The following is a 23,429-nucleotide window of genomic DNA, read 5'->3' on the forward strand; positions in this document are numbered from 1 at the left end:
GTCTTGTGCTTGCTTGCAAAGGGGACCCGTGGGGTAGAATGAGACACCCTGTTGGGAGCACTAGAACACAACTTTATTCCCACACGATTAGATCGCTTTCCGCGTGGGTCTAGCCGACCGTCCGCCCCCTCGGAGGTCCCCAGGCCAGCTGCCGTTTCCTTCATCCCGTAGTTCTTTGGTCGAACACCTGCTTTTGAATTCTTAGGACGAGAAAAGGACTAATTTCTTGTGTTAAGCGCCCTCCAGTGGGCGCCCGGCCCTCTGCCGGATCGGGGACACAGCAGGGGACAGACAGGCACGTTCCTGCCTTTTGAGGAACCGACAGTAGGGCAGGGAAGACAGGCATCTGACAAGGACTCGCACAATCACTTAAATACAACTGTGGTGAACTGCACGAAAGGGACACTGCTTGGTCTGAGGGAATAACGAGGCTGACCTGGTCTGGAGCCCAAGAAGGGCGAGGGTGGACCAGACAAAGGGAACAGACCGGGGAAAGTGGGAGCCATTGGAAAAAAAATCGACATCGATGTGACACTGAAATAAGGGCTAGAGGGTACCAGGTAGGATTGAAGAGGCAAGTGGTGGCTCCACAGCGGGAGATGCCTAGGCCAGGACAGGAAATGGATTTGGCTTCTAGAGCACTGGTTCTCCAAGTGTGGCCCTTGTCCCGGAGGTCCTGGAGACTATTTCTGTGGGTGTGCGAAGTTAAGGCTATTCATAACAATATTGCCTTTTTCACTTTCTCCAAAATATTGTACCATTAGAGTTTTCCAGAAGCTGTCTACTGACATCATTGTCCTCACAGCTAAAAGAACGCAGGCTTGCTTACTAAGCAATTGATGCTACTAGAACTTACTAAGTAGCATAATTTACTAGGTTCTAGTAGCATAAATATCTGTAGTTTATCACCCACATAACCAAAAAGCTCTCTAGCATTCTTGACAATTCTTAAGCAGGCCTGAGATTAAAATTTTTTGAGAACCACTGCCTTAGAGCTCTAAGAAAGGAAATGCTATAGGTTTGTGTCCTTTGAAAAAGGGTTCCAGCTGCTCTGTGGAGAGAGAGGGTGGAGAGAGCATGAGCAGGTAATGGTGTAGTATTTGGGGGCGCTACTGCAGTAACTCAGGCCAGAGATGATGGCGGCTTCCCCAGGATGGTGATGAGTGCCCTCACTGTACTTTCTGGAAGAGAAATAAAAAAGGAGGTGAGGCATTCTGGGTTTTAGAAGACGAGGTGAAATGCTCATGATTGGTCCAGAGATAAATGAACTCTCGTGGGCACAGAGGGTGGCAGAGGAACAGGGCTCCTATGGCAGACACTGGGCGGAGTGCTTTCGCCTAAGTAATTTTTTTCATCCTTACGCTCAAGGAAACGGAGGTGTTAAGTAAACATTCAAAGTGGCAGGAGTTAACCCAGGTCTGTGAGAATTCCAAATCCAGGGTGGAGTTTGCATGAGGAGTCCCTGGGTGAGGAATTACAGGGAAAGGCTCAAATGAGAATGGAAAGAAAGAGGACTGTTACCTTCTCCTCTGAATCCTTCAAAGTGGACTTGTAGGCAGCTGTGGAGAGAGATTGAAAAGGGATGGTATGAAGTAGTGGTAGGGCAGAGGGATAGGTGGCAGGCCACTGGGAGTAGGCAGGGACTGTCACTGTGGCAGTGAGGGTCACACTTACCAGCCCAGCCCAGTGCTTTGATGAGCCCAAGGAGGAGAAAGGCAGACAGGAAAAGGCCCACACCGTCCTCTAGTGAGGGCCCAGAGAGACCTGGCAGGTGGAAGCGGGGAGAGTGAACTCAGTATCTTCCCAGGTGCCGACATCCACCCCCACCCCACCCCTGGCAGCTCCATCCTCCTCCTGACTCCTACCTGCCACCTCCAGGGTGACCTCGGCACTGCGCCCCAAGGCGGGCAGAGTAGGGTGGTGGACACGACAGGCGTAGCGTGCCCCATGGTGTTTGGCCGTGACCGGGATGGGCTGCAGGTGCGCGGAGAGGCTGACAGAGCCATCTGAGTGGTGGCTCAGGGCAGAGAGCCACCTCTGCCCCTTGGCCTTCTGAAAGCTGCCCTCTGGGCCGCCCCGGAGCTCCCACTCCACCACCAGGCCCTCGGAAGGATAGTAGTGGGACACGTGGCAGACCAACTCAGGGGGTGCCTCCCCGGGGGCAGCCCATACAAGAGGTGCCGGCATCAGGGAGACTTTGGGGGGCTCTGGGGAGAAAACAGGAAAGGAGCATGGAGGGAATCAGTCCACATCTGTCCTCCCTCAGAGACCCTTAGTTTACCCTATGCTTTCCCCCAAACTGAGATGGGTTTGGATTTTTTTTCTTCCAGGATGGGGAACCCGCTGTCTTCCCACTGGTGCTTCGTAGGAAACCCCATGCTAAAACCCTCATTCTCAGGGATGTCCTATTCTTCAGATTCGAGAACCTTCATCCCCATCACTCAGATTCCCAGGGACCTCCCCCCACTGCCCCTCTGACTCCAAGAGACCTCCATCTGCCTCCTGCCACTCACGCAGCACCGTCTTCTCTGCCATCATGGTGTTGCCCAATCCCTGTGCCCACCGTTGACCCGTGAAGATCCCTGTACCCAACTCACTCTGTACAGCAAGCTCCAGGGTGACCTGCCCTTGCAAGTACGGCAGGTGTATAGTGGCGAGGTAGGCACCCTCCTGGAAGGGCCGTACCGCAGGCAGCCAGAGGGTCCCATTTCCAGTCCACGGACCCCACGGCTCATCATCATCCCAGGCGACAAACGCCACGGCCCCCTCTTGGGGAGTTGGCATCTGCTCACACAGCCCTGGAGTTGCAGCCAGGAGCAGGTGCCCCTTTCCCAGGTGCTGGTGTCGCCACTCCAGCCCGAAGGGAGGGGGACCTGGGGCCAGAGATGTAGCAGCCTCAGAGATGGGGGGCATGTAGGCAAAGTTCAAGTCCAGCAGAGCATCTTGTCCCAGCTGGATCCGAGGGACGGGGCTGTGGGTGAGGACAGTCAGCACAGCTGGGGAACATGAGGAGCGGAGGGAGTGGAAGGGGCAAGAGGGACAGAAAGAAAGAGGAAAAAAAATAGAGAAACAGAATTATAGGGAGGACCCAACTCAAATTCACCCACCCCTCAGAGGACACCTCCTTTTCTGATACCCGCCACCTTCTAGTCCTCCCTGCAAATCCTTCTTTGTTCTGGGCCTGCATGGGACCCAGGGTGGCTAAGAGTGAGCAGACAGGTCCAGAACAGGGGCAGTGAGTGGGCACAGCCGTTGAAGGCTGGTCTGAGCACAGAGCCTGCTCAAGCTCTGGGGTCCGTGGGCTGAGTGCACTTCTGACACAGCCTGAACCAGTCCCGTCTCCATGCCCCACCCTTAAAGAACGAGGCCTTTCTTGGTTCGCTCGAGAAGGCTGGGATAACTCAGGCTGTCAATCCTCTGGAGCTGTGCAGAGCACTTACTGACTCTGGAAGGTTCTGGCTCTAGCCTAGACCTGGACACAGACCTCTATGCTCTGCTGAGACAGGGGATGCTAGTTAAGTTCCTGGAGCTGGGCCGCGCTGGTTAATCCCTACTCTCCCGCTATTTATACGGCCCCATGGGCTGGTTGTTTCACTTTGCCATGGCTCAGTTTAGTCTCCTAAATAATGAGATAATAATGATGGTAATAGTACCTATCTCATGGGGTTGTCATGAGGGTTAAATCATTTAGTGCCTCCTGCTACCAGATTTATTCAGTTCCGGCATCTGGATAACAAAGACACCTATATCTGGAAGGTGCTTCAAACAGGGCCCAGAATACAGTAAGGCCACCAAAGTGTTTACGGTGATTACATCTAACCGTCCGTCTGACCAACTTAACGTGCCCCAACTCAACAGCATTTCTGCAGCATTCCCTCACCCCACTCCAATGCCCATTCCCCCCGCCCTGATGAAGGATCACCAGTAGCCCCCCAGACACTAAAGGCAAACACTTGACGTCACCAAGACTCGTCCTCCAATTCTCTCACTCGACTAATATTTACTGAGCACCGATGTTCAAGGTAGAGGACAGAGCGGTGAATGAGACAGGGACTGCCCTCAAGTTTCTTATGGTCTAGTAAGGGAGACAAAGGAGCAAATTGGCAAATATAATGTACCACGGGCTGTCCCCACCAGGCCCTAATTCAGTCTTCCTGAGAGATCCCACCTCTGTCTCCAGCTCAAGTTCTCACCAAGATACATAAGGACAATTACAACCTCCTCTCAGGTCTTCCTATCCTCGGTCTCCCTCTTCTTCAATTCATCGTCCACGCTGGAGCCACACAGTGTGGCTACAAGTCTGAGCCGGTCACGTGCCTGTTTAAAAAACCCAGCTACCAACGAAGCAGGCGACTAAGGCACAAGCTGGAGCTCAACGAGCCAGGCTCAATCCCCAGCGTGGCTTCTTACAAGCTGGTAGTTCTTGGACAAGTTCCCCAAGTGCTCTGTCTCAGATCTCTTCATCCGTGACCTGGGGAGGATATCAGTACCTCGTTCTTTTGGTTGTTGACAGGAATAAATGAGGTTATGCCAATAAAATGCCAGGACCTGGCTATAGAAAATGCTCAATAGGGGGCCTGGGTGGCTCAGTGGGTTAAAGCCTCTGCCTTCAGCTCGGGTCATGATCCCAGGGTCCTGGGATCGAGGCCTGCATCGGGCTCTCTGCTCCGCGGGGAGCCTGCTTCCTCCCCTCTCTCTCTCTGCCTGCCTCTCTGCCTACCTGTGATCTCTGTCTGTTAAATAAATAAATAAAATCTTAAAAAAAAAATGCTCAATAAATGTTAGGTGTTGCTATTTTCAGTACAGCCATCATCCTCCTCACGGTCTTGCTGGGTATCTCAGGAAAATCATTCAAGCTCTATTTTTCTCATCTGCCCAATGATCTGATCCTTGCCTACCTTTGTAAGAATCAAGTAAAATAGCAGGCTTTTGGGAAAATGACATGCGTGTGTGTGCACACGTGCACATGTGCACACACACACAAAACTACTGATGATTCACTGTCACCTATAAAGCCCAGATCTCAGGGCACTTGATAACCTAGCCCCCAACCCACCCTTCCAGACTTCTCTTGCACCCCAAGAACCAGCTCCAAAGAATCCCTTTCTGTGTCTACTAGAAACTCTAATCATTGGGCCTTTCTTTGCTATGGTCATAAGGGTCCTTCGGGTCCCTCCCCATTGTCTCCCAAATATTTAAATACTCCATGTCCCTCAAGGTCAGTTCTCCTGCTCCTTCTTCCCAGAAATGTTGGTCCTTCACATAAAAGTATTACATAATTTTCAACTGTGATTATGTAATTTTTAATCGTAGCTTCTGAGCCCCACAAGATGAAACTTCTCTCAACCTCATGGGACAGTTTTTGTTCACTAAAGTAAAAAAGTAGGCAGTTCACTTCATTTATCAAAATCCAGAAACATACTTTTGAACTGTTAAAAACAATCCACAGGATTAATAAAATCTGAAGGTTTTACAGCTTAATTTAACCCTTAACCTAACAGAACTCTTTCACATTGGTTGAATGAGCAGTTTTAGACGTGCATCCCACAAGCAGGACTCCAAGAAATACAAATATAAATGCAACAGAGCCAGAACCCCAAGGAAACTCATATCTGTTTCTATAGCTTGCGTTATATAGGTTTTTGCTTTTCTGTTAATAAACTGAATGGTTGGGGCACTTGGGTGGCTCAGTCGGTTAAGTGTCTGCCTTCAGCGTGGGTCATGACCCCAGGGTCCTGGGATCGAGCCTCATGTCAGGCTTCCTGCTCTGCAGGGAGTTGGCTTCTCCCTCTCACCCTGCCAACTCCCCCCTGCTTGTGCTCTCTCAAATAAATAAATAAAATCTTTAAAAAAAAATAAAGTGAATGGTAGTAATTATTATAAAGCGTTACTGAAAAAATTTAAGTCCAAATCTAATCAAGTTTCTAGATCTATTCAATTCAAAGGAAGTATGGAGGTTAAAGGAACAAGGAGGAAAATGACACAATGAGGAAACACTCAGCCAAATACAGAATATGGGGAGTTTTACAGGACAAGTGACAAGCCAAGAGCCTTTCGGGGGTGCAGGGCAATTACAGAATAATGGAGACTTAAGAGACAAAACTGTTATGGACTCTATGTCTGTGGTACCCCCACCCAAGTTCATTTGTTAAAGCCTTAACCCCCAAAGTGACTATACTGTTGACCCTTGAACAACACAGGTTTGAACTGTGAGGGTCCACTTATATGCAGGTTTGGTTTTTTTTAACAGTACAGTAATATAAATGTATTTTCTCCTCGTGATTTTTTTTTTGTGATAAATTTTCTTAATAACACGTTTTCTCTAGCTTACTTTAAGAACACAGTATGTAATACAACACATGAAATATGTGTCAGTCAACTGTTTACATTTTCAGTAAGGTTTCCAGTCAACAGTAAGCTATGAGTGGTTAAATTCTGGGCGAGTCAAGGGTATGCAGATTTTTGACTGCTGGGGGTGGGGTCAGGACCTGTGATGGCTCTCCCCACCCCCCCACGCCCACCACTCCTCCACAGTTCAGGGGCCAACTGTATTTGGAGATAGGGGCTGTGAAGAGGTGATCATGATCAAATGAGATAATTAACATAGGGCTCTAACCTGATATGCTGGTGTCCTTTTAAGAAGAGGAAGAAACACCAGAGCTCCCTCTCTCCTCTTTATGAGGACATAGCCGGAAGTGGCCACGTGCAACCACAAGGGCTGAGCTCTCTCATCAGACACCAACCCCTCTAGCACCTTGATCTTAGACCTGATCTGGGACTTCTAGCCTCCACAGTTGTAAGAAAATAAATTTATCAATTATCATATGATTTCACTTATTTGTGGAGCATAACAAATAGCATGGAGGACAAGGGGAGTTAGAGAGGAGAAGGGAGTTGGGGGAAATTGGAAGGGGAGGTGAACCATGAGAGACTATGGACTCTGAAAAACAATCTGAGGGTTTTGAAGGTGGGGGGGGTGGGAGGTTGGGGGAACCAGGTGGTGGGTATTAGAGAGGGCATGGATTGCATGGAGCACTGGGTGTGGTGCAAAAACAATGAATACTGTTTTGCTGAAAATAAAAAAATAAAATTAAAAAAAAAAAGAAAAAAAAATAAATTTAAGACACCCAATCTATGATACTTTGTTATGGTAATCCAAGCAGATCAAGAACCAAATGTAATACACAGAGACCTGTTTTTGATCCAGATTCAAGAAAATCTACTGTAAAATAATATCACTGAGAAACTGGGGAAATTTTAATATGGGCAAGAAATTAAGTGATATTAAAGAATTGTTGTTTGGTTTGTTATGACAATGGTTTGTTTTCTTTTTTTGAGTCCTTATTTGATAAAGATGCTTACTGAAGTAATTAGGAGTAAATAATAGGATGTCTGATATATACTTTAAAACACTTCAAAAAAAGCAGGGGTGTCTGCGTGGCTCAGTCCTTAAGCGTCTGCCTTCGGCTCAGGTCATGATCCTAGGGTCCTGGGCTCCCTGCTCTGCCGGAAGCCTGCTTCGCTCTCTCCCACTCCCCCTGCTTGTGTTCCCTCTCTCACTGTTTCTCTCTCTCTTTGTCCAATAAATAAATAAAATCTTAAAAAAAGAAAAGAAAAGAAAAGAAAAAAGGTGGGAGAAGGGTTGGCAAAAAATGTGGTAAAACCTACTAACCACAAAAATGGGGGATGGGGGGCGCGTGGGTGGCTCAGTGGGTTAAAGCCTCTGCCGTCAGCTCAGGTCATGATCTCAGGGTTCTGGGATCTAGCCCCGCATCGGGCTCTCTGCTCGGCGGGGAGCCTGCTTCCTCCTCTCTCCCTGCCTGCCTCTCTGCCTATTTGTAATCTCTGTCTATCAAATAAATAAATAAAATCTTTTTAAAAAATGGGGGATGGGTCTATGAGATTCATTCGATCATTCTCTCTACTTTTATGTGTGTTTGAAATTTTCCGTAAATGTTTTAAAAGAACGACGAGAATTAAAAAACCATACACACGAAGTATGTTAGGGCAGGTATTTAGCAACAAACATTTTAAAGTATTTGCTAAGAAATACTGTATAAATGTATATTAGCAAAATTACCAATGATTTGTGCCCCTAAAAGATTCATTTTATTTATTTTTCTAACAATTTTTTAAAGTTATTTATTTGACAGACAGAGATCACAAGGAGGCAGAGAGGCAGACGTGGTGGGGGTGGGAGGCAGGCTCCCTGCTGAGCAGAAAGCCGGATGCAGGGCTTGATCCCAGGACCCTGGGATCATGACCTGAACCGAAGGCAGAGGCTTTAACCCACTGAGTCACCCAGGTGCCCCTAAAAGATTCATTTTAAATTTTACGTTAAAACCACTTTCATTTTCTTCAATCCCCAATCAAGTAGAAATGCTTGAAAAGGAAGACTGAGCACAGCAACTAATTTTTACCCCCAGGGGTCTATGAGCAGCAGAAAATTTTCCCACCCAGGGCACTCCAGGGCTCCTATCCACACTTCTCTCATGGCCCAAACTATCTTACACTCTACAATTAGCCAAGACAAATCTTCCAAAAACCTTCTTGAAAGCAGAATCTACATCTGATCACCTTCCTGATCCTTAAAAGTGCCCAGGACCACCTCAGAGATTCTGATTTAATTCACCCGGAGTGGGACGATTCAGTATATTTTAGAGACTTTTCTTTTTTAAGATTTTATTTATTTGACAGAGAGAGAGAGAGAGCACAAGCAGGAAGTACGTCAGGCAGCGGTAGAGGGAGAAACAAGCCGGAAGTGGGGCTTGATCCCAGGACCCTGGGATCATGACCTGAGCTGAAGGCAGCTGCTTAACCGACTGAGCCACCCAGGCACCCCAATTTTAGAGACTTTCAAGAGGACTCTTATTTGCAGCCTGGACTGAGAACCAACTGGGCTCAAATTTCTCCTTGGTACTAATAAATATTGAATTGGTGAGTAAATTAACAAAGTGTCTCCCCTGAGAGTCACAACAAAGAGAAAGGCAAATGGGAAATAGCATCCACATTTTATAGCTGGAAAAACAGACTCAGAGAGAAAAGCATCTCCTCACCCCGCACCTTGGTTAAGCCCACAGCTCTGTGAAATATTCCTGCCTGCTGGAGAGAGCTACTCTCCCGACAAGGAGCAGTTTGCCTCTGCCCCTGCCTAGGATGGGGCCTGGGAACTAAGAATGGCCGCATAGGTAGAGGTGATGAATGGGTGCTGAGTCCCTTTCCCTGGTCCTGGGGTGATTCACTCTGGGTGGCAGGAAGGTGGTCCTGGGGAAGGGAGAAGGGAGGGTTGGCCTGCCAGTTGTGCTGTATTGTTTACAAAAAAATGGCACAAGACGCACCTGGCTGGCCCAGTCGGAAGAGCATTGTGGCTCTTGATCTCAGAGGTCTTGAATTTGAGCCCTATATTGTGTATAGAGATACATCTAAAACTAGGTAAGCTTAAAAAAAAAAAAAAAAAACCTCACAAGACTGAAGGAAGCCAATGACTCTACTGGTATCCTACCCCACCCTCCGCTGCGAGAAGGGTGAGCCCCCATGGACCCCAGTCTTGCTTTATCCGCCCACTCCCTCTCAAGCCTCAGCTCGGTAAAATGCCAGATCCCTGCCCATCAAAACGCTCTGCACCAGCTCACGAGCGATGCCGGCGGTGGGAGCCATCAGGCCTCCCGTCTTTTCCACACAGGCCAGCCCACCATTTGGTGACCACAGAATCAGTGCGTGTGGTGACCACAGAATCAGTGCGTGCTCACGAGCCATAGGGAAGGGGCTGGCAAGAAGGGTCGACGCACTCGAGTGCAAGAGCCTTTGCCTAGCTAAAGGCCACAGCTCCGGATGTGGGCACAGATGGGGCTTGGACGCTTCGACGCCGGTTTCTGAAAAAGCGAAAACCGCAAAGATGGCAGTGTCTACCTAGCAAGACACAGACCAGGGACGAGCGGAGAAAAAAGGTTCCTGCTTCTGAGCTTCTCCCAACCCCATCCCCTTACAAGTTTCTCAAGGTCCCAGGGCAGGAAAAGTCAGACTTTCTCCAAAGCTCAGCCCTCCGGAACTCCACGAAGCCCCGCCCCCTAAAGGGAGGATTGTGATTGTTTGAAACTGGGCAGGAGCGAGAAGAAGCTGTTGAGACCGATTAAACAATCCTAGCCGAACCGCCTCGCCTTTACAAATGAGGAAACTAAGCCCCAACTGGGGAAACGAGTTCACACGTCGAGTCACAGGCTGATCCTGACCCTCAGAATTACCCACTCTTCTCCACTTCCAACCCCCTCCGCCCGCCCCTCTCTACCTGTTGCCAAGGTGATGAGAGCAGGCTCGGGCTGAGGCTCGGACTGTACTCTTAGGAGGCTGGAGAGGCGGAAGATCGAACTGGATATGCTGACCATGAGCCAAGTCCCGTCCAGGGACCGCGGGCAGCTCTGCTCCGGGGTCAGGCCCCTGGCCCAATTCGCCGAGGCGGGGAACGGGACGTAGTGGCTCAGCTCGCAGTGGGGCGCGGGGGCGTCCGAGGGGTACCGCCTGAACGCAGCCTGGAGCGCTCCCGCGGGATCTGTGAGCCGGGAGAAGGGAGTTGCTGCTGCAGTCGCCGCCAGGAAAGGGGCGGGGAGGGCAGCGTCCAGGGAATCCCGAAGGCACAAACTACCCAGCAGTGGGAGATTTAGAGGTAATCCAGACTCATTTTACACGGGGAAACTGAGGCCCGAGATCACAGCGCGACCTAAAGAGGAGGGGGTTTCGGTGGAAGTGACAGAGTTGAGGGCGAGTCCGTGGTAACTCACCATGCACTTTGAGGTAGAGCTCGGGTTCGAGGTCCGGCCGGGGAGGTGGTGTCCCCGGGCCCTGGCGCAGCAGCAGCGCGGCAGGTTTCTTGGTCAGGCGGCCCCCGCCCGCGTCCTCCACCATCCAGCACTCTATCACCGCGGGTCCCGCCGAGACGGCGGTCACCAAGGCTGGGGGAGAGGGGCGCGAGTGAGGGGGCGATACGCCCCCCGCGTCGGGCGCGTGGTGGGCTCACTTCCCTCCACCTCCCCCATGTTCTTGGGCCTTTGAGTCTCGGGGTTCGCTCACCCAAAGCCACGGCGAGGAGCAGAGACAGGGGCTTCATGGCGCCGCGATCTGCTCAGCCCCAAAGCCTCGACTTCTCCCTTTCACTTTCACTTTCCTTGAAAAGCCGGCAGGAGAGGCGGAGGAAGTCCCCTCTCTGGTAGGGTGAGGGCACGCAGGCGGCAGGTGCTTTCCGCGTTGGCCCGGCGGGGATCCCGAAACAGTAGCTCGGGTTCTGGCCAAGGGACCTCGGGCCGGCCACGCCCTCTTGGAGCACACAGCACCACCTGGTCCCTGCGCGCTCCCCAACCCCAGGCTCCTCCTCTCTCCGCCCCTTCCCCCAGACTCTACTTCCCAGAGTTCGGTTACTCCGCCCTTCCCCACCTGCGCCCGGACCCCAGCAAACACAGAGGGCCTGTTGGTAAGCCGAGTGAAATGACCAATAAATATTTTAATCACCATTTAAAAAAAATAAGATTTAAAATAAAAACCGTGTACTCTTACGACTTACTCCCTCTTCGTCTTCACTCCCTCCTCAATGAGAATCCAGCTGGGGGCCCCCAAGGAGGGATAGGAGGGATGAGGGTGGAAATATAGGGCACATCCTTAGGGAGGTGGGGTGGGTTCTAGGACAAGGGTGGGGCTCAAAGGCCTGGTCCCCACAACAACACAAACACAGACTTCAGGTACAGACTACAACCACCTGACCCTTGACCCTGTGACTCCAGGATGCTCCACGGGCCCCCCTCCCTCCCCCCACCATATGTGCCCTAGTCTGGAGCTGGGGGCTTCAGTGCACCCATCTGAGGGGAAGGGGACTTAGTTCCTTGGATATGTCGTGGGAGAGGGGCTGAGGAACGGACTGGGGTGGCCGATGGTGCAACATGGTTCCCCCCTCCAAAATATATACAAGTCCAGAGAGATAAGGAAGACATTGAGCATGGTGGGAGATCACCTGAGGGCCACAGCACCCCTGCCTTGTGCCCCCTGCTTCCTCCATCCAGAAAGCCACCTCCAGGAGCCCGCCGCTTCAGTTTGTTCCTCCACCTCCACCAAAGCCCATCTCCACCTTGTGCACACTGGATGGGGACCAGACCCTTCGGCTGGACTGGGGCGTGGCCCCACTCGCCTCATCGCCACTGCCCCCACCCCCGCCAGGGGACTCTCTCTTGGGTGGCAGGGCTGGCCCTACCGGGCCCCCAGGACCAGGTCCACTCCCGCCCCCGCCCAGGCGGTGCCTGCGCTCACAGTGTCCCCGGTGGCGCATGAAGCTGTCTCGCCACATGAACTTCTTGGCGCAGACGCCACACTCGTAGGGTTTGAGGCCCGTGTGCGTCTTCATGTGCTCGGTCAGGTGGTGCTTCATCTTAAACTTTTTGTTGCACACGGGGCAGTCAAAGGGCCGCAGGTTGAGGTGCATATTCACGTGCCGATCGCGCATGCTCTTGTGGGAGAAGGCCTTCCCACAGTGGCACAAAAAGATCTTATTCCCATCCCCACTGCCTGTCCCTCCAGGGGTCCCCCCAGCACCACCCGGCATGCCCAGGGCCCCGGCCGAGGTGCCCCCCAGGGTCACCGCCCCATGTTCAGCTTGGCTCCCAGGTGGCTGTCCTGGAGCCTGTGAGGAGGAGGAGGAAGATGAAGACGATGGGAAAACTAGGATCTGGTTGCCCTGCATGTCCAGTGGAAGCAGGGGCCTCGGAGGGTGGGAGGGGGCGTAGGATGAAGGGGTTGGCCCCCCTGAATCATCAAGCCCAGCCCCAGGACCCCCACCCTCATAGGAGCCAAAGTCATTGGAAGACTCACAGAAATTGACCTGCTCCTCTCCCTTGTCCGGAGGTTCAGTTAGGGTCCGGACATCACTTATGCTAAGGGTAGCCTCGGGTCCTCCAGCCTCGGGAACCCTGGAGCCACCCCCCCAGCTCTTCATCTTCATCATCCTCACAGGTCAACACCAGGTCTTCCTCCTCCTCATCCTCTTCCAGATCTGGGTCTTGGGGAACCAGGGGTGCTGGTGCTGGGCTGTTTCCACCCCGCTTCACGTATACCCAGTGCTTCTGCGGCATGATGCTGGGTGGTGCATAGGTAGGCCGGCGGAGCCCAGCCCCGGGAACCACAGAACCCCTCCCATCGCCACCATCGTCGCAAAGCTCGTCTGCCTCCAGCAGCAGCTTCCCGGAGGTGGCTCCCCCACTGCCAACCACAGGGGCTGGGAATACAGGGCCACCTCCTCGGCGCTCCCCGCTGCCCACTGCAGAAGCTGCAAATGCCTCTTGGGAGGAAGAGGAGAAATCAGTGGACTCCCGGGGGCTGAAGTAGTTGCTGCTGCTGGGGGACTGATTCTCACTGGCCCGGCTGGAGGCATGAGAGCGCACAGAGCCCATGGTGGCGGGGCCTACGGTGGCCCCACTCCCTGATGAGAGCCCAGCCCCAGGGACAGTGGCAGAGGTGGCTGCGGCAGTGGTGACGGTGGTGCTGGTTGCTGAGGCCCGGCCTTCGCGAAGGAGTTCGGTGCACTTATCCACGATGTGCCACATTTGGAGCACCGACCCCACTGTGAGGAAGTTGACAATGTCAGCAGCAGCCATGCTGAGGCGGCCAGTGTAAGCTGAAGCCAGGACAGTCTCGAAGGCGCCTGGGTCCATGACGCTGGGCAGCGAGATGGAGGTCATGCCCTTGAGTAAAACCTGGTCGTGGAAGTAAGGGGAGGAGGCAGCCAGGACAGCACGATGAGCCCTGAACTCCCGGCCCTGCACTCGGATGGACACATCGCAGAGCTGGCCCTGTAGCCGCTGCTGATTGAGGGACTCCAGGAGGGCACTGGTCACCTCAGGGAAGGACACATGTACCACCGCAGCTGCAGGCAGGGGCAGTGGGGGTGGGGCCAGTGACAGAGGCAGGGGCAGCGCTGCCCCACTGGGAGAGAGAGGAGATGGTTCCATGGCGTGGAGGGAGGAGGTACCCCCCCAGCCACAGGAACAAGGGGAAGGAGGAGGGCGGCCGGGGGGGTCTCTGGGAAAAAAAAGAGAGAAGAATGATAACATCTCATAATGACAAAGTCCTTCCCTTTACAGTTTAAAAACATGTTCACACCCTTTATCTAACTGATTCCCCACAATAGCACTGTAAGGTAGGTATCCCTCTCAACCCTATTTGATAGATAGCAAACTAAGGTTCAGAAGATGAGATTATCCAAGATCACACAGCCAGGAAGTGACAGTGTCAGCAAACGCATAAGTCCTGACTCCAAATCCAGTGCTCTTTCCTTGGAGATTAGAGAAATAAGGTGGTTTGGGGAGTGGGGTGCCTCTCCTCGTAATTTCCTATTTGCCTGAGAGCCTGACTTTCCAACATTTACCTTTTTGGTGTTTTGCACCCTTTTATTGGGAGGGGGGCAAGTCTGCTCCTGTACTGAGAACCATCCCCCTCTTCATGTGTTTTTTAGCCTATCCCCCCCCACCCAGCTCTTTCTCGAGCCAAGGCCCCCTCTGCCCCCCGGCTTACCTCTAGCCCCGCCCCTTCAAGACACTCCCCTTGGCCCTTTCGGCCCCACCTCTTCAAGACCCACCCCCGTGGCCCTCTCGGCCCCGCCCCTTGCCTACCCCCGCCCACACCGGACCCCGCCCACCTCTGCTCCGCCCCAAGCGCTACTTCGACCTCCTCTCCCACCCGGAAGGCGCCCCCCAACCCCGCGCGTCCCCGCTTACCGGGCCGCGCGCCCCCGGGCCCCCCCGCCCCTCACTCGGCGGCCAGAGCAGCAGCCTGGGCCCCTCCCGCCGCCATCTTGCGCCGACTCCCTCCGCCCTCCGCCTCCGCTCCGCCTCCCGCCCCTCCGGCTTTAAAGGCACAGGCGGGCACCCCCGCCCGTGCCGCTGGGCAATGCTTGGCCGACTCGGACACTTCTCCTTTAAAGAACAGAGGTCTCATTCCACCTTAGAGGTAACAGGCCTCTTCCGCCGCTGAAGAACTCAGGACTTGGTGGTTTGGCCAAAGCATTCATTTCCCTTTAATTCTGTAAGCCTGTTCTTCCCATTGGCCAAGGGCCTTGGCCATCGCCGCTTAGGCTCCGCCCCTGAACTGTGGCCATTAGCGGGTTTGTGCTATCTAATTACCTTGCTCTCCCAGCTTCTGACCGTCCCCCTGAAGCCCCGCCCCCTTCCTCCAGGCACGGATTGGCCAAATAACCTTGAGTCGGCCCCTGATTGGCCTTTTTACTCCTACAGCTCAAATTGAGAAAGTAAAGCGTATTTCGGACGCCGAAGCACGTTTTGTTTTGTTTTGTTTTGTTTTGTTTTGTTAAGTGCCAGGCAGAGGGCAAGGGGAAGGCCTGAGGGCGAGGTAAGGACAGGCTACAAAGGACAGCTCCAAAGTGTTGCCAGGGGTCAGGGAACCCTGAACCTGAGAACAGCTGGTGCCAAGCATTGCGTATGTAAGGACAAGGAAAAGACAAGGATACAATAAGAAAAGAACTTTATTGTTTATTAATGTTTCTGTGTAAAACTTAAGTTTTTGTTGTTTTTTTGTTTGTTTTTTTTTTTTTTAAAAGATACACCACCAAAAGGCGATTAGCTCAATCAATCCCTTCCTCGTGATCAGCTTCCCACCATCCTCCAAATACTATCCCAAAACATTTTGTTGGAAGCTGGCAGTGGGAGGAGAGGCAGCTAATCAGAGTCTGAGAGCACGATGATCTCCTCAGGATCGCACTGTGTGGCCACACTCATCTGCAGGGGAGTGAGAGATGGAGTCAGAAAGAGATGTCTGTCTGGAATATAGGGGGAGTAGAAGCGGAGGGAAGGACTTATCAGAGATTAAAAACAGGGGTGAGGAAAAAGGAAGAGAGAGGATGTGGTGCGTGTAATATTCAGATGGAACACCTGAAACTAAACAGACAATGAAAGAGAATTAAGTTAGGGGAAAAGTGCCTCCCCCTCTTACCTTGTAAGTACCAGGCCGGGAGGGTAGTGAATGGGGGGTTTGGGACAACCGGGCTGGAGATGGGCTACAGAGTGAGCTGGTCACCAGGCCATGGCTAGGAGAGTCCACCCTCGTGGAGGAATCAGCAACTGGGGCCATGGAAGTCAGGGGAGAAGATGGGCTAGACAGGGTAGGTATCTTCTTCCCATTCTTCTCATGCACTGCCCTTTGCCTTTCCACATAGCTAGGGACAGAAACACAAATATGTAGGGGGGGTTATGGAGAGCCTGAGGCTGGAGGGGTCTCTCCCAGCAGACCCAGTTCCACAATATTCCTCTCAGAAAGCCCCCTGTAATCTCTCCTTAGCCTCCCTCCTCCTCGTCCTTCTTGTTGTTACCTGTTTCCTAATGGCCCTGCTCCAATCTGCTTCTCCTTCCGAGACTTCTTGCAGGGGGGACAGGAATCTCCCCAGGTATGAGGAGACACACCTCCATTGAAGGAAGTGGAGGTGACCATGGCTGCTCCATTCTCCAGGACAGTGTTGAGGGGGTCCTCTGATTGCTTCCTGGAAGAGGAAATGTCCCTCTCCTCAGGGGAAGGGGTGGTCTCCACGGGCAAGGCTTCAATCTCTAGCTCAAAGAGCTGAGACACAGGACTCTCTTCCTCCAGGGGTAACTCCTCAAGGTGTTCTCCGTTGCTTTCGGCATCTATGCTGGAGGGGGCCAAGGGCTCTTCTGACAATGAAGATGGTGACACTATGAGTCCTTTGTTTTGCTGCTCCCCTGCAGACCTGCTGATCCCTCTGCTAGGTTCCAGATTCTTTTCAGTGGACATCCGTGGTGGGGACATAGGGCTCTTGTCTCCATTCTGACCTGGAAAAGAAGAAAAGAGGGGAGAGGTAGCATGAGAACTCGGAGAAAGAATACTGCTGAGAGTAAGAGGAGGAAGGGAAGGGTCTCAAACAGGTGGCTCATATCTAACAGAGTAGAGGGAACTGACACAGGAGGAGACTGTTCTTGACATACCTGCTTCCTCCTCCTCCTCTTCATCGTCCCCCTGACCTTCCTGCATCTGTTCAAGATCCTCCTCTTCTTCAGAATCTGTGGCCTCTTCTTCTTCTTCCTCCTCCTCCTCCTCCTCTTCCTCTTCTTCCTCTTCCTCATCACTTTCCTCATCTTCTTCATCATCAGTCTCGGGCTTGGAGGTGGTAGGGCACTCCTGGGATGCCATTCCACTAGGGCCCTGGGGGACAAAGGAGTTCCTCTAAGGAATCCCTTGCCCCAGAGGGTCTGGTTCTCGTGTTCCTTTTGCACTCTTCCCCCTCGGGGGACAGGGGATGGGTGCGCGGGGAATCCCTGCTGGCCAGTGCAAAGGAAGGACAAAGTCTGTCTGAAGGGTTTATCTCTTCCATACCTCACCAGAATCCAGGGAGGCTTTGGGGGGGTCTGCAGTGTGGGAAGAGGTAGCTTGAGGAAGCCGAGCTCTCCTCTTCTGTCTCTCGCCCTCCTCACTCTTGTCTTGCATCATTGCATATTTGGAGATGACCTCATCCAGCCGGCTCATAGCCAAGCTCCGGTTTTCTCGCAGGCGCCGGGCTAAGGCAGGATCCGACAGTGCAGGGTCAATGCCTACGTGGGAAGATATAAAGTCAGAGTACTCAGCCCAAACCCTAGAAGACGGGACTAGTGAGATGCCCCCCTCCACCAAACATCTGATATAAGGGTTACCGACAGGCATCTCACTAATCCCTACCTGGCCTATAGTCATCTGTGAGGTGACAGCCAAAGTTATAGATGAGATCAAGGTGGCGTCGCTCCTGTAACCTGATGCCCACATCTCGGAAGGCATCCTGAGCCATGAGCTGGAGCTGCTGTCGGGGGAGGCCAAGGCTGTGCCGAGCAGCTGCCTTCTCCACGGCCCGCAGCACATCTCCATAGTCAGGGAAGGTATCTGGCCCCGGTTTGTTGATGAGCCTCTCAATGCGCCTGTTGACCTCTGGGTAGCGGGTGCCTCGGTAGGGGATGCGCTGCTCTATGACACGGCCCGTCAGGGAAGAGCAGTCTTTGAGCTCACATAGCCGCCCGAAGAGGCGGATCAGCTTACGCTTCAACCTGGCTTCCTGCAGGTACGTGGAGTCGGGGTCGTCCAATTCTGAGAGATCCAACTCCTTTTCCTGCAGCCGCCGGATCTCTGCCACATAGAGCGCTAGCAGCTGCTCCAAGCGCTGGATCTGCCGCCGGGAACCACGGGTCCTTGGGGCCTCAGAGGCAGTGGTCTCGGCATGTGTGGGGTCCGAGGAGGGGTGTGTGGGAGGGTTATTCCCAGAGGGTTCACTAGATTTGGTGGCAGCAGGGGCCAGGTTCAGCTTCTTCTTGGCTGAATGGGCCTTGAGAACAGTGCAGAGCTCATTAATGTAGACATAGAGCTTAGCTGGCCGACTCTGGGCCCGAGAGAGGACCCGAGAGAGGATGTTGCAGAACTCCGCCGAGGCCAAAAACAGAGAGTGGGCACGCTGCTGCCGGCTATAGAGGAACGGGACCACCTCAGGGTGGTCTGCTGTCTGCGTCTTACACAGTTCAAGGAACTAGAGGGTTCAGAGGAAGAAGGGAGGGGGAAAGAGACAAGGGGAGGGGTTGAGAGAAAGAAGGCGAGGTGGGGTTAGTGGGGAAGAAAGGATAGGAGAGCCAGTCAGCCATCCCCCTCCCTGGGGCACAAGAATCTTCTCCCCTAAAGCTCACCTCTTCAAACAGCTTCTCATTCTCCAACTTGTAGCATTTCTTGCCGCCAGAACTACTGCTTCCTCCAGCCCCATGGGGCTGGGAGGAGCCAGGGGCTTCTGCCCGGGGTGAGGCCGGATTGGGGGGTGGGTGGGAGGGCCCTGGCTGAGCAGCTGCTTCATCTTCATCATCATCATCCAGCACGATGATGCTGTTAGCGGTGGCCATGGGGGGATCAAATCCCCCGGAGGGAGGAAGTGTTGGGGATTTCGGGATTCCTGCTGGAAGGGGATGGGGCCTCAGAAAGCGCCCCTCCAGCACAGCCCATCCCTTCATCGCACACATTTTCCAGTCTTCTTGGGCTCCAGTAACACCCAGCCCTGCCCAACAGTGTCCTCACCGCCTATCTTCAGCAAACATTAGTACCGGACGCTTTTCTGACCTTTTACTAGGGGGGCCCCAAACCACCTGAAAACCTTAAGTTCCCCGCCCCCAGCTCCACCCCTCCTGTCGATATCCTGTCTCTGGTTCGTTTCCCTACTATCATCTCATACTAGCCAAGTTGATTCTTCCAACCCCTGGACCACCTTCCGCATTGCACTCTGGATTTCCTGACATTCCCTAACGCAGACACCACACCCCCGTCAGCACCACCTCCCGAGCCTTCCCCCCCTTCGCTCTCAAGCACGTCAAATCCACACCCTCACCCCATCCTGAAGAATCACCCCCAACTCCGAGACTCTCTGAGGCGAAGAAGGTTCCCTCCCAACCACCCATTCCCCCTTCGCCTTCCTGAATTATCTTCACACTCCACCCTCTGACGGGTCTCCTCAAACCCGGGCGTTAGGTTGGGAGAGATCTCACCTCAAGTCCCCTCCCTCTTACCCCACCCGATTTCCCCCATTCTCTCTCTGTGACCCGTAGCCGATTGCGAGCCTAGCGCTGAACTCTCCCGATTCCTCTCTGATCCCGACCCCGTGTCCGACCCCTTCCCCAGAATGAGCTTCCCGCCAACTCCCCCTCCCCCAGTTCAGTCCCCCGGCCGCCCCACTTCCCTTCAGGGATTGGAAGGTACCACAGCTTGCCCCTCAGACTCAGCGTCCGGGACTCCCCAGTACCGCTCCCTCGACATTCCCGCCCCCGCCTTCGCTCCCCGCACGGTCCGGCCCCCACCTCAGAAACGGTCTCTCGAGGCGACCCTCGCTGCTGATCTCAGAACCTCGCATGGTTCCCTCCGCCTTCCTTCCCCCTCCCACCGCAGGCCCGTCTCTGGACCGGAAGTTGCTGAATTTCCGCCTACAGCTACCTAGACGCGGCCATATTGTCGTACGGCCCTCGGCCCCGCCTCGGCCGGAAGTGGCGGTAGGCCCGCCCCCACCTCCAAGTGTCGCCCACACGGTCTGCGGCCCCCTTTCCTGTGACCAGTAGAGGGCGGGCTTGTCACCTCAGGGCGTCCCAAAGTATGGGGGCGCCATCTTGCCGTACGGTATTGGCTACACCTGAACTCGGGCGCGCCGCCGACTGAGCTCTTTTCACCCGGTGCTTCTGCGACTCTACCAATCAGAAACTTCCTGCATCCGGCACAACCGTCGGCGGGTCGCGTGCCGGAAGGACTGAGCCACCTTTCCAAGTAGGGGAGGGGGAACGGACAGGACAGCTAAGAAACTGGGCCCTCCAAGACTGCGGAAGGGTGCAGGGAAGAGCGAGAGTCTCTTAAGAGGGAAAAAAAAAAAAACCCTTTTCCTTCCGTTAGGCTACTGACCAGCCTTCCGGAGCTACTTTCCTACCTGCCTTGTACCCTCTCCACGGCTTAATCGACTGTGCCTGCCCCTTCCCTTCTGCAGGCTGCGCACTCCCTTGCCGCTGTCCAGCAGCTACTTCTACTTCCAGGTTCTTTCCGCTCCCAATCGTGAAATCATAACACAACCATACAAATGAGCACAGAGCGCTATACAAATGTGTTGTTATTATTGCTATTGTTATTGATGTCTCTTTAAGCGCCTCTACGGAACTAATGACCAACCAAGTAGGTGGCACCTAGGTGGTTTTCCGTTCTTTTCCGGTGGGGGTTCCCGAAGTGTGGGCAGTGATGACCTGGAGGCCGAGCTTTGTCCAGGAGCTCCAGGGCCTTCGGACAGCGATATGGGGCGGGAGCTTTGAGGAGAAGCTGTGCAAATTGCCGCTGTGAGGGCTATCAGATGAAATGAGACTTCTAAAATACCTTGGGTCTCTACTCCTCTCCTCCTCTTCTTCTGGGAGAGCTGAAGAAAGAGACAAGAAACTGATTTTGACGCCCGCCTCGTCCTCACGCCCATCTCACTCAACTTCAGAAAGGCCGGAAGGACTCGTGGAGGCCAAGCTGGGTTCAAATATAAGCTTATGGGGAAGTCAGACTGGTTAACACGGAGATTCCCGTCTCCTGCAACCTTTCACATTCGACAAGTGGTAAGCATCTTGCCGCTTTCTAGGACTGCAGAGGTCCTTACATCCCTAAGCTCTCAGAGTACCAGAAGCTCAAACCCTCCCTTCCATTAAAGAATCCCACACCATGTCTACACCTATAGTCTTCAAATTAGGGAACATGAAAACTCCAAGAGGGTACATAGACTTAGAGGAGCTGGAGGAATTTAATTTCCAGATTCTCAACTTTTGCAAAATTGGTCTTACTGAGTAAATGCCTGCAGTACAGGTTCTCCCTCTTCCTGTTTCCTTTTATAATAGACTTCCTCCCTCTTAAAAAAAAAAAAAAATGCAGTCATACCTCATTTTATTGTGCTTCACAGATATTGTGGAAATTTTTTTTTTTGTTTTTTTATAAATTGAAGGTTTGCATTGAGCAAATCTTCTGGCAGCATTTTTCTTTTTAAAAAAATTATTTTTAAGTAATCTCTACATCCAATGTGGGGCTCAGACTTACAACCCCCCAAGATCAAGAGTTGCATGTTCTACAGACTAAGCCAGCCAGCTGCCCCTATTGGCACCATTTTCTTAACAGCATTTGCTCATTGTGTGTCTCTGTGTCACATTTTGGTAAGTATTGCAATACTTCAAAATTTTCCATTATTTTTATATTTGTTATGGTGATCTGTGATCAGTAGTTTTTGATGTTACTATTGTCATTGTTTTGGAATACCACAAATGACACCCACATAAGACAGTGAACTTAATAAATATTGTGCACCAACCAGTGTTCCCCCACCTCTCTCCCTCTCTTCAGTCTCCCCTATTCTCTGAGACACAACAATATTGAAACTAGGCCAATGAGTAACCCTACGATGGCCTCTAAGTGTTCAAGTGAAAGGAAGAGTCACCTCTCACTTTAAATCAAAAGCTAAAAATTACTAAGCTTAGTGAGGAAGGCATGTTGAAAGCTGAGATAGGCTGAAAGCTGGGCCTCTCATGCCAAGCAGTCAGGCTGTGAATACAAAGGAAGAGTTCTTGAAGGAAATTAAAATTGCCTCTCCAGAGAATACATGAACAGTCAGAAAAACAGCGTTATTGCTGATATGGAGGAAGCTTGAATGGTTTGGATAGAAGATCAAACCAGCCACAACATTCCCTTAAGCCACAGCCAAACTCTCAGAGGCCCTGACTCTTCAATTCTTTGAAGGCTGAGAGAGGTGAGGAAGCTTCAGAAGAAAAGTTTGAGGCTTACAGTGGTTGGTCCATGAGGTATAAGGAAGCCATCTTTATAACGTAAAAGTGCAAGGGGAAACAGCAGGTGCTGATGTAGAAGATGTAGCAAGTTACCTAGCAGACCTAGCTGAGATAATTAAGGAAAGTGACTACACTAAACAGATTTTCAGTGTAGATGAAAGAGTCTTATATTGGAAGAAGATACTATCTAGAACTTTCATAGCTAGTGAGAAGTCAGTGCCTGGCTTCAAAGCTTCAACCGACAGGTTGACTCTCTTGTTGAGGGCTAATACAGCTAGGGACATCAAGTTAAAGTCATTGCTCGTGTGCCATTCCAAAAATCCTAGAGGCCTTAAGAATTACACTAAATCTAGTCTGCCTGTGCTCTATAAATAACCACAAAGCCTGGATGACAGCACATCTCTTGACAACAAAGTTTACTGTTAACATCTACTGCTCAGAAAGATTCCTTTCTGTTACTGCTCATTGAAAATGCACTTGGTAATCCAAGAGATCTGATAGAAATATACAATGAGATTAATATTGTTTTCATGCCTGTTAAACACAGCATCCATTCTGCAGACCATGGATCAAGGAGTAATTTTGACATTTAAGTCTTATCACTTAAGAATACATTTCATAAGACTATTGCTGGCATACATAGTGATTCTTCTAATGGATCTGGGAGAAGTATATTGAAAACCTTCTTGAAAAATTCATCAATGTAGATGCCATTAAGAACATTCATGATTCATAGGATGAGGTCAAAATATCAACATTAAGGGGCGCCTGGGTGGCTCAGTGGGTTAAGCCTCTGCCTTTGGCTCAGGTCATGATCTCAGGGTCCTGGGATCGAGCCCCACATTGGGCTCTCTGCTCAGCGGGAGGCCTGCTTCTCCCTCTCTCTGACTGCCTCTCTGTCTACTTGTGATGTCTCTCTCTGTCAAATAAATAAATAAAATCTTTTTTAAAAAATCAACATTAATAAGGGTTTGAAGAAGTTGATTCCAACCTTCATGGAGGACTTTGAGGTGTTCAAGATGTCAGTGGAGGAAATAACCACAGATGTTGTAGAAATGGCTAGAGAACTAGAATCAGAAGTGGAGCCTCAAGATGGGA

The 23,429-nt window shown here is 52.1% G+C and overlaps 3 protein-coding genes across 5 annotated transcripts; all 3 read right to left on the bottom strand.

Moving 5' to 3' along the window:
* Positions 1–51: 51 nt before the first annotated feature.
* On the bottom strand, positions 52–11,375 carry LOC111152353 (TAP binding protein). Its single transcript, XM_022510862.1, has 8 exons — positions 11,065–11,375; positions 10,776–10,946; positions 10,286–10,546; positions 2,598–2,996; positions 1,866–2,207; positions 1,675–1,764; positions 1,522–1,559; positions 52–1,181 (listed from the first exon to the last, which is right to left on the bottom strand). Exons 1-8 carry the CDS (start codon positions 11,099–11,101, stop codon positions 1,170–1,172), a joined length of 1,350 nt encoding a protein of 449 aa, XP_022366570.1. The 5' UTR covers positions 11,102–11,375; the 3' UTR covers positions 52–1,169.
* A 58-nt stretch (positions 11,376–11,433) lies between these two features.
* Positions 11,434–14,031, bottom strand: LOC111152352 (zinc finger and BTB domain containing 22). The gene is given in 2 exon segments (XM_022510861.1): positions 11,434–12,958; positions 12,960–14,031. Coding segments are annotated over 2 exon segments (1,911 nt in total). The 5' UTR covers positions 13,983–14,031; the 3' UTR covers positions 11,434–12,070.
* A 1,462-nt stretch (positions 14,032–15,493) lies between these two features.
* LOC111152240 (death domain associated protein) lies at positions 15,494–19,921 on the bottom strand. Of its 3 annotated transcripts, none has more exons than XM_022510674.1 (8): positions 19,848–19,921; positions 18,696–18,955; positions 17,710–18,541; positions 17,371–17,585; positions 16,983–17,199; positions 16,355–16,829; positions 15,979–16,201; positions 15,494–15,764 (listed from the first exon to the last, which is right to left on the bottom strand). In XM_022510674.1, the coding sequence occupies exons 2-8, from the start codon at positions 18,900–18,902 to the stop codon at positions 15,705–15,707; spliced, it is 2,229 nt and encodes a 742-aa protein (XP_022366382.1). In that variant the 5' UTR covers positions 18,903–18,955; positions 19,848–19,921; the 3' UTR covers positions 15,494–15,704. The 3 variants fall into 3 exon arrangements, with proteins under 3 accessions (XP_022366382.1, XP_022366381.1, XP_022366380.1); XM_022510673.1 differs by having other exon boundaries at positions 18,696–18,885; positions 19,848–19,917; XM_022510672.1 differs by lacking the exon at positions 19,848–19,921 and having other exon boundaries at positions 18,696–19,670.
* Between the last annotated feature and the right edge of the window lie 3,508 nt (positions 19,922–23,429).

Source organism: Enhydra lutris, unplaced genomic scaffold (genome assembly GCF_002288905.1).
Source record: "Enhydra lutris kenyoni isolate GAN:26980312 unplaced genomic scaffold, ASM228890v2 scaffoldscaffold28, whole genome shotgun sequence".
Lineage (NCBI taxonomy): Eukaryota > Metazoa > Chordata > Mammalia > Carnivora > Mustelidae > Enhydra > Enhydra lutris.